Here is a 15,921-nt window from a genome sequence, read left to right on the forward strand (position 1 = left end):
AAAAATTTCAAATTAGTAAAACTCATGGCAAATCAAACCTATAAAGCTGTTTAACAAAGACTCCAAATGATATTTTAAAATTCTGAATTATTTTAAAAGAGCATAAGACCTTGTAAAATTTAACATTTTTACCTTAGGAACTATATTCAAGGGCCAATTATTAAATAGGGCAGTGATGAGATACCTATATTAATTGGGAATACTATTAGAACACACAAGAAACCTATATATGTCATGGCAGTGTACTTGTAAAGTCAGTATTTCAAACAGATTAAGAAATTTTAAATATAAATAAATGAGAAACTAATGCTTCCAGAGTTTTTACTTAATCAAATTTTCATTTATTTATAATAAAATATAGTAAAGAACCATTTCAACAGCACTTCTATATTACATTGAAAATCCTAAAAATATTTTAAACATGTTATACTTGCCTTATTTGTTGGAACACTTCAAAACACTCAGCAAAGTTTACTTGCCAGAGCCCTTACCATATTAAAATATTACTATTTAATTTTACACGGGTTATCTGTCCAATAAAAATAAATGAATAAATGTTAATCTAAGTTAATAAAACAAAAAGAAATACAATGTACTTCCACTTATATCTACTTCCTTATGATCTGAAAATATGCTTGTGGAATAGGAACATTTAATGTCTTCTGACCTAACATTATGTTATTTCTGTTTCTATACCTAAAGCCCCCTCCCCATCTTCCTTTTATGTGGATTCTATCAGATTTATGAGAAAATTATTTTAGTTTCAAGTATTTGCATATTTAAAAAATGGAAAAGCTAATGACACTTTAAAGAATAGGATGAAAAAAACTGAACTATTGCCAACTCGAGCATCAGAAAGTATTTATTGAAAAGTACTGCTTCAGTTCTTCCATGTTGCATTTTATACCATGACACTTCAGTCTCTGAGGGTCAGGTTCATTAAGCTCCATAGCAGCTGCAGTGCAATGTGAGACACATACTGCTTCGGTTCCCACCAGTCCAGTCCAATTACCTGTAGTATTCCAGCACTGGACAAGTGACAACCAACTTCTTCTCTCTAGTCACTTGCTCCCACTGGTCTACTGATAAATGTTAGAACAAACTAACCTCTTTTTGGAAAAGACTGCAAAGCTGAATGCACCTGCTGCAGGCTGCAATGATGAGTCCCAGAGAGATGTTTGTCAGTCAGATCTCTGCAGATGTTGTTTAACTTTATGCTAGAGCTGTATCCAAAGATGGAAATGAGATGGCAATCAAGCACAAATCTCGCACTCTCATTCCCCCAATTTTATTTTGAAAAGCTGCACTTGCTCACACAAGTTATGCTTTAAAACATAGTTCCACTAAACTGGAAACAACTAAGACTAAACTCTACGGTAAAAAATGTTCATTAAGTGCTGACTTTTAGTTGACAAGTGGCATAACTCTGTTCAATAAATGTTATTTGTATCATTTAAGAGCTTAATAATATTAATTTCTTTAAACCAGAGTAAAACAAAACAAAGCAAAAGGACTATAACATAAGCAAGTTTTTAATTGGTGATTTGTTGTTTGGGTTTTTAGTGACACCAAATATTCCTTATAGTTCTCAAGACCAGATCATTATTCTTCTTTGTAAATTATAGAAAACATCTTCAAAACATAAATATTGAACTATTTCACCAATTTTGTTTACTGTTTTTAAACTGTTCCTAAAATCCTTCGGGAATGGCATTTTGCAAGACAATGTTGTTAGACGTATTTGATTCCCTTATAATTTCACAAATTTTAAATTAGCTATTTTCCAAAAATCCAGAAGGCTTCAAAAATACCAAATTTTAAAAACATTTTGCTATATAATTGGTAAAAATATTGACATTATAAACTAATGATGTTCTATTACATACTAAATGGATGACAGAAGATATAACATCAGAATGAAATAAACAGCTAAGATTTTTAAAGCTAATTCAATCTCTCTATAAACCTCATGACATAAAACATTTGCTTATGTAAATATAAAGTTATCTTTCAGAAACTACAAGTTTAATATAGATTGTGCTATTCCTTTATATGTTAAGATTTCCTATTGCTTAAAATGAGAAAATTAAAACTGCCGTAAATTTTCAGAGAAGTATTAATATCTAAATGAGAGATTATGGTTCTTCATTCAACTAAGAATATATAAAAATAAAATACAAAGTAACCCATAATAAGTGGTATGACAAATATAAATATTACAACTTTAAGATTTAAAGATAAATGTTATTAGCAACTCTTTATCACACTGAAATCAAAGGTATATAGCACAGTGCAATAATAACTATCCTATTATACTGAAAAATATTAGAAATTATAGCATTTGACTTTCTACTTGTTACAATTCTATTTATCTACTAATTTTAGCTTAAAATGTATACCAATAAATTTCTAAGATAATCTGAATCTAAGATCAAAGGGTATAGACTATAATTTTTGGAAGCTGTAATAAAAGTATTTACATTGTACTGCCAATATCATAATACTCTTCTTTTAATAATATAAACAAAAGAACTGATCTATTTTAAACTTCATTAGCTCCTCTGATTTCCAAATATATATATTGGAATAAAATATATATATCTCATTCTTCTACAATCCAAATCCTAAAGGTTAAAGTGGCCACTGAATTTTCCCCATGTCAAAATTAAGACAGTCTAGAATATTTCTATCACTAAAATAAAAATTCACTAACATTCTTCTTTTTCATAATTAAAAAAAAATTTAACATACAAATGGTATGTGGTTTTTTTAAAAAACCTCAACAGTTGGGACAGTGATAAAATTAAAATATAATAAATCTAGAAATAGTTCAAATTTTAATCTTAGGATCATGAAAGAAAACTATACATATTAAAACAGTATAAAATATACACAAATATATGCCAAGACTATAATGAAAGATTCCTGTTTGATTGGTATAATGAATATCTCCAGTATTGTATAAGAGAATAATAAAAAAATAGTTACACTATGACGTGTTCTAAAATCTAAAGCATACGAAAATGTTTATTTTACACGATGTTTACTATTCTCAACTAGTAAGTTTTACCAATTACCTAACTAAATCATTACCTAAATAATTTTAACAAAATCAATCTATTTATTAATGTAAACTAAATGCATCTTTAGATACCAAGTAAAAGAAAAGAATACTATCACCATTCTGAAAATGAATACAGTAATATAGTCCACAAAATAAGAAAGCTGTTTTATACTACAAGGCAACAATTTTAAGTAACCTAATTATAAAAATGATATATAAATATATCAAATTAGGTTGCTTTAATAAAGTAATAAAAAAGATATATCCATAAAGCACCAGTAATATACTATTCTGTAAGATTAAGATTTTTAAAAATAGATAAATGAATTACACAGCACAGCAAAAAGTAAATCTATTTGCAGGTCTTATTTCTTTCTGATTACAGTAATGAAAAGGGCACTTTGCAATCTTCATCATACAATTCCCCAAATTATTTTATTTAATATACAACAATCTGAAATACACGATGCAACATACAGTACTACAAATTCTAAATTCATATTCATTTGTAAAAAACATTTTCTTCAGTTCAACCATAAATATAAAATATTACTCAAAAAGGCAAGGTTGCTTAAGTCATTTTAAAGATACAACCTGAGCAAAAAGAAGGAAAAATATGATAATCTTGAGAAGATTATATTGGCCATACTAAACACAATGCACAAATCATTTGTACTGAAATTTATTAAAATATCCCCAAAGTGTATGTGTGTGTGTATCCTGAAGAGAGTTTTTGTTAAATTCAGCAGTTTTTTACCTAAACCTCTTGAACATAGTTATATTCTGTTTCAGAACTTAAGTAATTTAAGAAAATCCATTAGGTTACAACTAAAGTACATTTTCCCCAAATACACTGCCTCATCAAATGAGAAACTGAAAAATGCTTTATGAAATAAACATCGGGCATATTTATTCCAATAGAATAAAGAGTCATAAATACATATACGAACACACAAAAATGGGCTTCTGAATTATAGCATAATCCTACAATAAAGTCTTTATAACTTAGCAACATAAATAACAGCTTTAAAATTTAGTTCATCTGAGAGGAGCATAGTAAGTATGCCTTAAGTGTATCAGTATATCTAAGTAAAAGAAGTTGAAAGGCGTTGAGAGACTGTTCTGTTGAATACCAGGACAGGTTTAATTCCACAGGCTTGTGGTCAAGTGTGAACAGGAAGACTGTTATAATTAAAGTCTATTAGAAGAAGGGAATGCATCTGTCCAAATAGATAATAACCTAGTTAAAATTGTTTTAAAATACAGTGTTCAGAATTATTAAAGCATCATATAAATTACAAGGCTTTATTTTATCCTTAAAATTGATTCCATAGTATGTGACTGGTTTCCACCTGTTAGAGGCAGTGTATGAGCCTTCTTTTACCCAGACATTTCAACTCACATTTGATCAGGTTACGTCACTACACACACAGAATTTTATTCAACGCATTCCAGTTTCCATTATTTTTTAACAGATATTCTTGCTCTATATGAATAACATGACTCAGAACTATAAATAAAATAACCAATTTCAACGTAATAACAAAAAAACGCACCACTAAGTGGACTAAAAACAAAAGATCTAATTCTTGGCGTACCCTTTCCAAACCACTGGAAATAAACTATATTCAAATGAAAAGGCATTTAATTTATTATTTGGAATAAGTTACATTGATAAACACCAAATTTTTTAAACATTCTGAACATCTGATACTACCTCATGTATATGCAAAAAAGCTATTTCATTTTCACCTACTGAAAGTAAATGTATTTTACTATTGCAGTCTTTTCCTAGAACTATCACATTATTAATTCTGCAATCAAGCTCTTCTCGGTGCTCTCATTTGTACTAGGGTCTTCACAATTCCACATTTTTTTCCATCACAGTCTATCTTTTTAACGTGTGAATGTGAATATGTAAGCAAACTTTCTTAATGCATAAGGAAAGTTTCAGAGACAAGAAAAGCCACTCACAAAATTACACTCAAGGGAAACAAACTTTCAAAGGACGGCCTCTCTAATAGATTGCATTTTAGTTTAATAAATTTAATGTTTACCAAATATAACTATACTTAATTTATATAACTAAATGATAGTTTCAACCATTCTAAAACCTTCTTATCCAGCATAATGGTCCATTTTCTATCAGCAAGTGATTGGCTATGAAAAAGAAATCCTCCAAATGCTCTGCTTACATTCATGCCAGATGTCTTTGCTGTATTAAAGAACTCTTACTGAATTAGATCACTGAAAGCAAATCAGCTTTTCTCTTCCACCAGGGAAAAAAAAAGCAGTATCAGTTCCCCTCAGCAATGAATGTTTTTTATAACCATAATGATAAAATAACCAAAAAAATGGCAGTAGCTACATCTAGGTAAAAGCAAGTCAGTTCATGTTTTATCTAGGAGATACACTATTCAATTCTGGAGTTTTGTCCAATTAAACTGAAAATCCATATGAGTAGCAAAATGATTTTTAAAAAAGGAGAAAAAAGATGAACATGCAGAACTGTAGAACACTTGAAATTTAAAAGGCACACTGAAAAGTACAAAAAAAATTATACCACCTAGGACACTTGCCATATTCTAATTAGTTACAGTACCAAATTGTTAACATATTTTAATCAAATACAGATCTCAAATAACACAAATTTGGAAGCATTATTCTATTTCTTACATAATATACTTTCTTGTCACAATTACATTAAAAATATAGTATTTTAAAAATCGAAGAGGCAACACTTGTCCTCTTCACTCCAGGGCCAACAAACAAAGCAATGGAGCAGAAAGAGGTACATAATGGATTTAGAAGTAAATGGTCCATTCTTTAAGAAGGCTTTCTACACCCCCCCCCCCCTTCTGAATTCACTCTAGACTAATTGTCATTACAATAATGTCTGAAAACTTCAGAACCCTATTTCCTGATACCAGCTGTCAAGGTTTCTATCTTTAAATGTCAGAGGTTTTTTTCTCCCATTAGAAAGTACTTAAAAATACACAGAAGATTCACCCAGTAATTGGTCTAAATCACAGACACAGTATTAACTAACAGAGAAAAAAGACATTATCAACAACGGAAAGAAATAGTCTTTAAGATTTCCACAAACATTCTAATACAGCAAATGTATAAATAAAATAAAGTCTGCACTATTAAGAATTTCCTCCAATACAGCATACAACATACGTAGAGCTTCTCTTTCTTTCCTTGGGGATTTATCAAAAAATCTCTTCACCACTCCACCTACCTGGGTAAAAATCTTTGGACTTAGACAGCTTGATGGTGGCTCCAGTTTCTTTTTGCAACTGAACAATTGTCTGTCCTCCCTTCCCAATTATAGATCCAGCAGCATAACTAGGTATGAGAACCTTTAGAAAATACTGGCCGTCTTCTGAAAAATGCAAAGAAATATACTTCGTTAACATGATAATTTAAACTTTTTATCCCCTCTCCACCCTCAAGAGAGAAAAACAGCAATTAAAACATTGGGCATACAGCTGCAGGAAATATGGGGTTAAATTTTTTTAAAGAACAGAAATAAGCCACACTGAAAAATAAATATGTACAAATGTTTCCAATTTTGTAGGATTTATATTTTCAAACTTGGAATTAAAATCTAAACATGTTCTATTATTTTGCAGCACTGTAGAAACTGATGACTAAATTCCAGTTGTTATTCCAAACATGGAAGTCTTCCAATTCTATCTGTGGTTACTATGGTAAGAAGAAATGAACTGACCCCTTAACAAAACTTCAGAGATTTATAAAATGACAAACCTTCTCTTAACATACTGCGAAATAAAAGGACTGTAAACTGTGATGAACTACATTTGTTTGACAATAGCAAACACGGACTACAATTAGCTATTTCCTATATAGCCTACTTAAGGTATGCAAAACAACCATTCTCCTACCAAATAACCCACCCAAACTGCAGGGTGTATTCCAAGCCCTCAAACACTGCCAGGAAATAACTCAAAGTGATTTGGACTGGCAAATCTAACTAATCCTGGTGTATTTCTTTAGCACTTCTTAGTCTACCATGATCTCCTTTAAGCTCATTAATTAAAGGACCTTAAGAAGAATTCTGCCAATACTAAAAAGCTTAGGAGTCATTTAAATCAAATACACTTAAAAGTGACCGAACAGATAATGTTACTTCTCCAAAATAACTACAATATCTAAAACGGAGAGGGGGTAAACGAACCGGAAAGAGTGAAATGAAATGTTTTAGAAAATAGAGCCAACTCCATAAACTTTAATTTCCTTCAAACTGATGTCTTAAATAGGAAACACCCCGGTAAATCCAGCTTCTTTTAGGTGAATGAGCGTTCCAAATTTTGCAGCTGTGATATTCGCAAGACCCCCATCCGTCTCTAATGTACATGCTGTAGATAAATTCACCTCTGCCTCGATGCATTGGATGCATTGTTAAGATGACTCCAGTGCAAATGAAGAAGCGATACCGGTCCCGTTATAAGTCATCTTCCCAGGAAGCGCAGGATGTTAACTAACAAGTCACAGTACCAGATACTCCCACCCTCCTAAGCACATCGCTGAAGACAAATCAATGAGATATTTGCACCGACAATATAAGTGCAGTAAGAGCATGCACTCCTCAAGATATTGCATACTACTTGTGGCCCAAAGCAAGGGGATAGAGAAAAACTCTCAGGTGCCCCAGTCATTTGCTATCCGCTACCCAAGTGCCATTTATTTATTTATTTTATCAGACTGTTAAATGCAGCGCGCATCTTCGGGCGGCCATCACCTCACTCGGGGGACATCCTCCTCCTCCTTAACGGACCCCTTTGCCCAGGTCTAGGATATTTAAATGGTCAGTCTTTCGACCGATTAAATGGAAAGATAGGTCTATTTCGAAAACCCGGTCGCCATTTTGATGAATGATAAACACAGAAATGGAAATGTGTCCGGGACGGCGAGGTGCGGGGCAGGTGCAGGGGAGGGGGCGCGAGGCAGGGGCGCGGGAGCCGCCAGTTCGGGCTGGAGGTGTCCGGGCCGCGGGAGGGAGGGAGGGAGGGTGTCGGGAGGGAGGGAGGCAGGGGCGGGCGGCGGGGGATGGGGCCAGCGGGGAGGTGGAAGCGATACCCACCGCCCGTATTGGTCCTCTTGGTGCTGCCGGCTTCAGGGGGGGCTTCCAGCGGCCGTTTCCGCGAGTCCGGCGGGTCCAGGTCTATGGGAACCCCAGTGTGGGTCCCGTTCTGCTGGATGGGAGCTGCCGCCATCATGTTTGCAGTTCCTGCCGCTGCTACGGGAGAAGGTTCTCCCTTTTGTTTTGGCTTTTTTTGTTTTGTTTTGTATTTTTTGCGTTTGGGGTTTCTTAAGGTTGTTTTTTTTTTTTTTTTTAAGTCGGATCAATAGAAATCTCTTTAAGAAAAAAACCTATGTTGCTGGTTTGTTCTCACGGGGAGGGGGCAGGGCTGAGGAGCAGCTGCAGTGCAGTGTCAGAAAGGAGACAGGGGAATGGAGGGGGTGTGAGAGACGGAGGGTGAAAGAAGGAGAAGAAAGGAGAGAGGGGGAGAGAGTGGAGCAGGGAGAGGGGCGAGTGAATGAGCGGGAGGAGGGGAGCGGGGAGGACGGGCAGAGGGAGTGGGAGAGCGCGAGGGCTGGCGGGGCGCGGGGAGAAGCCGAGGAGGAGGGGAGAGTGAGGGAAAGAGTGAATGAGCAGGAGGAGGGGAAGGAAGGAGGTGGATGCGGAGAGAGCAGCGAGCGGCGGAGGAGGGCAGGAGCCGGGAAGGAGCGCGGCGGTCCCCGCGCCGCGCTAGCGCTGCGCTCGCTCCCGCTGCTGGTGCTGCCGCCGCCGCCGGAGCAGTTCTGCCGTTGCCTGGGCTGCTCGGCGCTGCTGCTTCTGGTGCCGGGTCTCGCTCATTATTTCTCCCGCTTGTGTGTGTGGGGGGGCTGGCGGGGAGGGAGGGGGATGGCTGCAAGGGGAGGGTAGTGAGGGGTTGAGTTCGTAGACTCCCACACACTTCGCGCTCGGGTCCTCGCCTCTCAGCAGCGCCGCCGCCGCCGCCTCCCAGCACCGAACCCTCAGCCTGCGGGGGCGGGAGTGCCGCGCGCGGAGGGGGCGGGGGGGGGAGTGTGTACGCGCGCCGGCTGAGCGCGTGCGCGGGGGCGCGCTCGGGGGCGGGGGCTAGGGCGCTCCCGTGGGAAGGGTGGGGGTGAAAGGTTGCCGGTCCCCGGCAACACGGCTCAGGCAAACGTAAACGGCTTGTCGCAGAAACCGAGGGGTCCAAGAAACGCGCTAGGCTGGAAGGCGGGAAGCAGAGATTACTGACAGCGACTCCAGCCAATAAAGTGGAAAGTGAGAAGAGCTCTTCAGGCCCCTTCCCAATCAGGACACTTGGGTATGAGAGCGAGTGAAGGGGCGGGGTGGGAGCTCCGTCCGGCCGGGACTGGAGCGGCGACAATTTTGGGTAGTTTGAGAAGGGCATTTGAGTGAGCGTTGACAACGGGTGGGACAGCGTTAAGGCTGAGGGAAGAACCTTAACTGTATGCTTTCAGGACTTCTAGCTAGGTGCATTAATTTTTATTTGTAAGAGTTAGGAAAAGATAGTTAACATCCCCACTCATCGGAGGTTTTCTGCTGGGTGATTTATCAAGAGAGTATTTATTACTCGCACTGTGTAACATCGTAAGGGAACTTAAGAGTGTCACTCGCCGCCTTAAATTCTTTCGGGAACAAGCCTGAGTATAAATAAAACTAAGTATGGGTCTTCTCTTCACGAGTCTCTGGTAGGCAGACTAAAGACAGGCAACAGCTGAATGTGTTGGAAAATTAAATATTGATCTAAATATGTATATAGGAATAAAATTTATTGCAATGTGCACAGCTTATGATTTTACAGATTTTGGATACATTACGAACTTGAACCTCAAACCTACAACACTACAGGAAAAAATCTCACGTAGCTGGAATAGACCCTGAAAGTCCGACTCCGTTTACTCACATTCAGTGAAGTATTTTGCCCAAGGTCGTCTCTCAGGTTAGTAGTTTAATTAAATCAGTGTGCTAGGAAGCAGTGATAGTGGCAAAGCAAGAGCTTTGGAGTTCAAAATCTTGGTTTCAATTACTTGCAGGCATGTTCTAAAAGTGTCTCTTGGGCAAATCCCTTAACATGTTGCTACTTATTAAGTGCTTACCATGTGTCAAGTGATCCACTTTATATAGGATGTTCTTTACTGTGTTGTATCATGTAGTTATTACTGTTCACTTTTTATGTGATTTTAGGTTTAGAGATAGTAATTTACCCCAAGACATAGGTATAAACATTGTCATAGTAATTCAAACTCGGTTCTTCTTGATGCCAAAGGCTGCCCCCTTGAATATTGTAGTACACTGGAGCTTCAATTTCCCTCCCACACAAAACAAGGGCTACAGCCCTGCTCCCATAATTCCTATGAGTCAGATGAAATAATGTACATGGCAATGTATTAGAAGATGTAAAAAGGTATAAATATTCACTAGATTTCTAGAACAAAGATGTTCCTTCCCTATATTTTGCACTGTAGTACTTCAACCTGAACAATGGCTTTAGTATTAAACAGGTATAAGAAAGGACTTCACAGTAATTCTATGGTTTTCTAACCAAGAATACCTGCATATCTGAGGCAATAACCAAAGAGGATAGAATAAAATTTAATTCCTAGTAGAGAAGGGAATGGACGTGAATACTAACCAACCCTACTCCTAGCATTCTTTATTGTAAGAAGCATCAGGGAGGCATTGGAATTTCTGGTGCTTTTAAATAATGAACAATAGATGATAGTTTGCTGAACAAGGAAGAGAATAATGTTTAGTTTGAAAATAAAAGTTCACCTGGTGTATGAAAAACACATTTGACTCAAGTCAGGGGAGAAGATACGCTGAGAGCTGAAAGAAAGGGAAAGCAGGTAAGTTAGTGGATATTGGTAAATATCTGGGTACCCAAGTATGATGTAATAGGAAACCATAACAAAGCTTTTAAGACCAGAATAAAGAGGATGTATACACAGAATTGGATATAAGAAAACGGAGCTGTAAAGACCAAAAACAAACAATAAAAACAACAACAAAAAAAAACAACAGGAGGTTTGGAATAAGTATGTGGTAGTCAAGATAGTAAAAGGCTGATGCCAGATATTGTGCAATCAAAGTGGTCTGTGAAGTGTACAAAAATATGTAAGGATATTTTTAAATGAAAAATCAGTGCTGGGATTTAAACTAGATTGTTTTGAAACAGTAAAAGATGGGGGAGAAAGATAATTCAAAGAAAGATAGTCAAAGCTATAAATATTACATTAAAGCTTCAGCAACATATTCAGTAGAATGTGGTTTTGTTTTTTTTAAAGATTCTTTTTTTATCTCCTGTTGATTTTAGAGAGAGGACAGAAGAGAGGGAAACATTGTTTTGTTATTACACTTCTTTATGCTTTCATTGCTTGATTCTTGTGTGTACCCCGACCAGGGATCCAACCCACAACCTAAGCATATAGAAGGGGTACTCTAAACAACTGCAAATGTAGGTTTGAATTGAAGAAAGACTGATTTAGAATTTAAAAATGTGCTTTTAACACATTTATGATAGTAAAATATTGCTAAAATAGTTAAGAAAATATTTCTTATTGCTGTGTGTAAGTTAAGTTGCTTTATAGCTATAAGCTTACTGAGAGCCTTGGCAGTGTATTTTTATGGTATTTATTTGATTGTTCTCATTCACTTTTTTAGACTTACTATTTAAATACTACCCACTACTCCATGGGGTCCAGAAGCAGAAGATAAGATTTTTAATGTGCATAGAATGCTTAATAGTAACCTAACTATGATATGCCAGGAATTACAGAGACTATCCTAATACCTGGTCACTAAGGAGCTGATCTGGGCAATGAAGGTTATCATAGATTATATTCTAATTAAGCAGCTGTTCTCTAGTATATTTTGTGTTTTTTTTTTAAATATACTTCTCCATTTCACACTTATACCTCTACCGTTCTGATGAAATAGACATAAACATTTTATCTGTTGTTTTCTGCATTTTTTACCAGCCAATAAAACTGAAGAAATGAAAAAGCAGCTCAGCTCCCAGTTTTATTAATAATTATTACGCTATACCTCTTATGCTACAAATAAACTGAATGAACTTTTTAAAAAATATAATAGAAGCATTGACCTTTAAATTTTCTGAAAAGAAGTATTTTATTTTTTAATTACCCAAGCAATTGCCACTACAAATTTGATAATATTTTCTAACACCTTAAGACACAAGAGAACTTGTGTGCTTTTTTTTTTTTTGCTAATTAGTTGATGAGTTATAAACATAAGCTACTGTGATAGAAAATATTAATTTGAAGAACAAAATCTTCAGTCTACATCAACTTTCAGTAGGGGTTCTTTTCCTTCCTAAGTATGGTCTGAATAACATGGACATAAGATCATCTATTTTCAGTAGTCAATATCCACAAATGTTTGTAAACCCATTTCTTTGTCTCCATGCTCCTGCTTTCCTGCAAACAGTTCTGATACTAAAGAACATAAATAGTTTCTCTACTTGAGTGTTTTCTCAGCCTATGCTTTGGGAAAATATTTTCTGAGTTTGTGTTCTACCAGAACTAGAACTTGATTTTAGGACTCTAGTACACGTAGTTTATTTTGGAAGTGATTTCAAGAAACACAGTAGGGACTTGGGGAAGTGAGACAGAGAATGGCAGAAAAGCAATGAAGGGTGAATTACCAAGCAACTTATCACTGTGAGCAACAGCTTATTCTCATTGGGATTCTTGGAAAACCATTTTAAAACAGCAGCCTCAGAATAAAGTGAAAAAACTGAGGTATATAGACACGAGCTTTCTTCGGTCATTGGGGGAGGTCGATCCCTAGGGTGCATTAATTCAATGCATGCTAGCTAGTCTTTTTCTGAGGAATTCTCTGCCCTTACACAAGCTAGAACTGCTGGGGAACTAACACAGCACTGTGGAACATCCTCCACCCTTATGAAAAATCAGGCCAATGTGCTCTGAAATGGTAGGACAAGGAGTAATGGGTGGGGAACTAACAGTTTGTTACAAGTATCAACAACAAATTTAGGAGAAAGGAAAATAAGCCTATTTGTTTTTACAAAGTATTGGAAAGATTAAATTAAATATGAAAGAATTCAGAAAGCTTAAAGTACTAACAACACAAAAATGACCTAAGGGGCCCTGGCCAGTTGGTTCAGTGGTAGAGCATCAGCCTGGCGTGCAGAAGTCCCGGGTTCGATTCCCAGCCAGGGCACACAGGAGAGGCGCCCATCTGCTTCTCCATTCCTCCCCTTCTCCTTCTTCTCTGTCTCTCTCTTCCCCTCCCGCAGCTAAGGTTCCATTGGAGCAAAGATGGCCAGGCGCTGGGGATGGCTCTGTGGCCTCTGCCTCAGGCGCTGGAGTGGCTCTGGTCGCAACATAGCAATGCCCAGGATGGGCAGAGCATCACCCCCTGGTGGGCAGAGCGACGCCCCTGGTGGGCATGCCGGGTGGATCCTGGTCAGGCGCATGCGGGAGTCTGTCTGACTGTCTCTCCCCGTTTCCAGCTACAGAAAAATACAAAAAAAAAAAAAAAAATGACCTAAGGTTTTATAATTATTACCATCCAAATATTATAACCAAGCATTGATTGTAAAAGCCTGAATTATATGGGGTTTTAATTTTTAAAAAAAAACACATATTTTTAGTTTTATAAGATAGAAGACATGAACAATCAATGTACATATTGTGGTTGCTTTTGTATTCAATGTAGCACAAAGAAAATAGGAACAAATATATACCAAAAAGAGTATATCACCAATCGCACATCTCAAGTCTTATAAACTCTATAAGCTCTATAAGTAGATGTATTGATTAGAAATACTTTTATAAGATTGCACTTCTTAAGTAAAATGACTTATTGAACTTTCATCTTCTAAAAATTCAAATAGCTTTTATGTTTCCATATTAAATAATATAAATTTACTGTTTGTGGCTATGTATATAAAACAGTTCATTAAAGCACACAGTAATTTATATAGAAACATAAATGTGTTAGTAACATTATTTCAAAAAATGTCCAAACCTTAATTTTCCAGTTGCAAATACCTCATCCTAAAAAGAGATAATTAATATTAGGGAGAATTCTAATTATTTGGCACTGGGTACATTTTCTTGGTTTCTAATAGATCATTAGTTTGTTTTTTTCTAGTGTTATTCTGTTATAAAATGCATCTGTTGTCCTTTTCCTTAAAGACAATAAATATGAACTAACACTTTCCATGGTGCAATAAAAGAATTTTATGATGATTGGTGCATGGTATGTTAACATTAGGAGAAGTAGGGGGTACAGGAGAACTTCTATTTTTGCAATTCTTTAAGTCTCCTCTTATTTCAAAATAAAAAGTTTTCTTTTTAATTTCATTTATTGATTTTAGAGAAAGGAGAGAGAGAGAGGGTGGGGAAGCATCAACTCACAGTTGTTGCTTCTCGTATGTGTCTTGACCAGGCAACCAGGGGTTTCAAACCAGCGACCTCAGCGTTCCAGTTTGATGCTTTATCCATTGCACTATCATAGGTCAGTCTCAAGACGTTATAGAAAATAACCTTGAGCTGATAATCTGATTCTGGCTTTTCCACCTACTAACTTTGCGACCTAAAGTAGCTCACTTACTTGCTCTGACTTTCTCTTTCCTCATCTATATCATATGGGAGAGTTGGTGGATGCTCTGTGTGTCTCTAAAACAAATTTTTATATTAGGTTTACAAGAATTCATAGATCTTACAAAGAAAATTGTCAAAATAAAAGCACATATTGTGTGCCTTAACATGTATTTTTAAACCAGTTAATATACATTTTAAAGTTATATGTACTTCAAGCACTATGAAAATAATATACCAAGAAAAATAATTTTGATATTGTAAATAATATATTTACTATATTCTCTATCTTTTTGCATTTTTTTTTAAAATACTTCATTAAAATCTACAGTTGAAAATATTTTTGGAACCACATTTAAAATGTGACAGTTTCATCTTTTAAAACCATTTTGATATGAAAATTGCTGGGGTAAAAATAGTATGTAATAAAGATGTTAAGATAAATAAAAAAGTAAAAAAGATAAAGGGAACTATCAAAGTAGACTAAAAAAGTAATAATTAACTAGTATTCATGTTATATCAACTAATTTTAAATCACTGTTGCATCCAGAAAACATCTTTAACTACACATGCTTTATTTTGAAAATTTTAGCAGTGACCTGTTTGCCCAAGATAGGCCTGTCTTAGGCTGATGTCCCAGAGCAATTATAAATACCCTCAAGAGCTTTAACTTTTTGTTATAGCCTGAAAATTATAAAACAAAATATTTTTTATTTATCAGATTCCTTTACATGATGATTTTCTCATGTGTAATAGTAGAAATGTTTATTATAGTTCACTCCTACATTACATTGTGGTATAATAAATTAGTGTGTTGCCACATCCTCTACTCTCCATGATGTTTTATTCCCACCCTCTACTTGTCTTAGCTAGAGCTAAGACCAGAGATGAAGAACAGAAGTAGAGGCCCTGCTGGTTGGCTCAGTGGTAGAGCCTTAGCCGAGCCTGTAGACATCCCGGTCAGGGCACACAGGAGAAGCACCCATCTGCTTCTCTACCCCTTGCCCTTTCACTTCTCTATCTCTCTGTCTCTCCCCCTCCTGCAGCCATGGCTGAATTGAAGCTAGTTGGCGCTCAGTTACTGAGGATGGCTCCAAGGCCTCCACCTCAAGCACTAACTTGGTTGCTGAGCAATAGAGCAATGCCCCAGATGGGCAGAGCGTCGCCTTCTTGTAGGTTTGCAGGGTGGATCCAGGGTCTGGGCA

General features: G+C 36.3%; 1 protein-coding gene across 4 annotated transcripts in view; it reads right to left on the minus strand.

Annotated features, from left to right (window-relative positions):
* Positions 1 to 9,077, minus strand: part of NOVA1 (NOVA alternative splicing regulator 1) — a 167,231-nt gene extending 158,154 nt beyond the window's left edge. For 2 of the 4 annotated variants that reach the window (XM_066277630.1, XM_066277629.1), the window contains exons 1-2: positions 7,466 to 7,512; positions 6,309 to 6,452 (exon numbers count right to left, since the gene is read on the minus strand). In XM_066277630.1, the coding sequence (XP_066133727.1) occupies positions 6,309 to 6,452; positions 7,466 to 7,490 (169 nt within the window). In that variant the 5' untranslated portion in view covers positions 7,491 to 7,512. Of the gene's footprint in view, positions 1 to 6,308; positions 6,453 to 7,465; positions 7,513 to 8,174 lie in introns of those variants that run through there. The other 2 variants (XM_066277627.1, XM_066277626.1) reach the window with 2 other exon arrangements.
* Between the last annotated feature and the right edge of the window lie 6,844 nt (positions 9,078 to 15,921).

The sequence above is a fragment of the Saccopteryx bilineata genome, chromosome 4 (genome assembly GCF_036850765.1).
Source record: "Saccopteryx bilineata isolate mSacBil1 chromosome 4, mSacBil1_pri_phased_curated, whole genome shotgun sequence".
NCBI lineage: Eukaryota > Metazoa > Chordata > Mammalia > Chiroptera > Emballonuridae > Saccopteryx > Saccopteryx bilineata.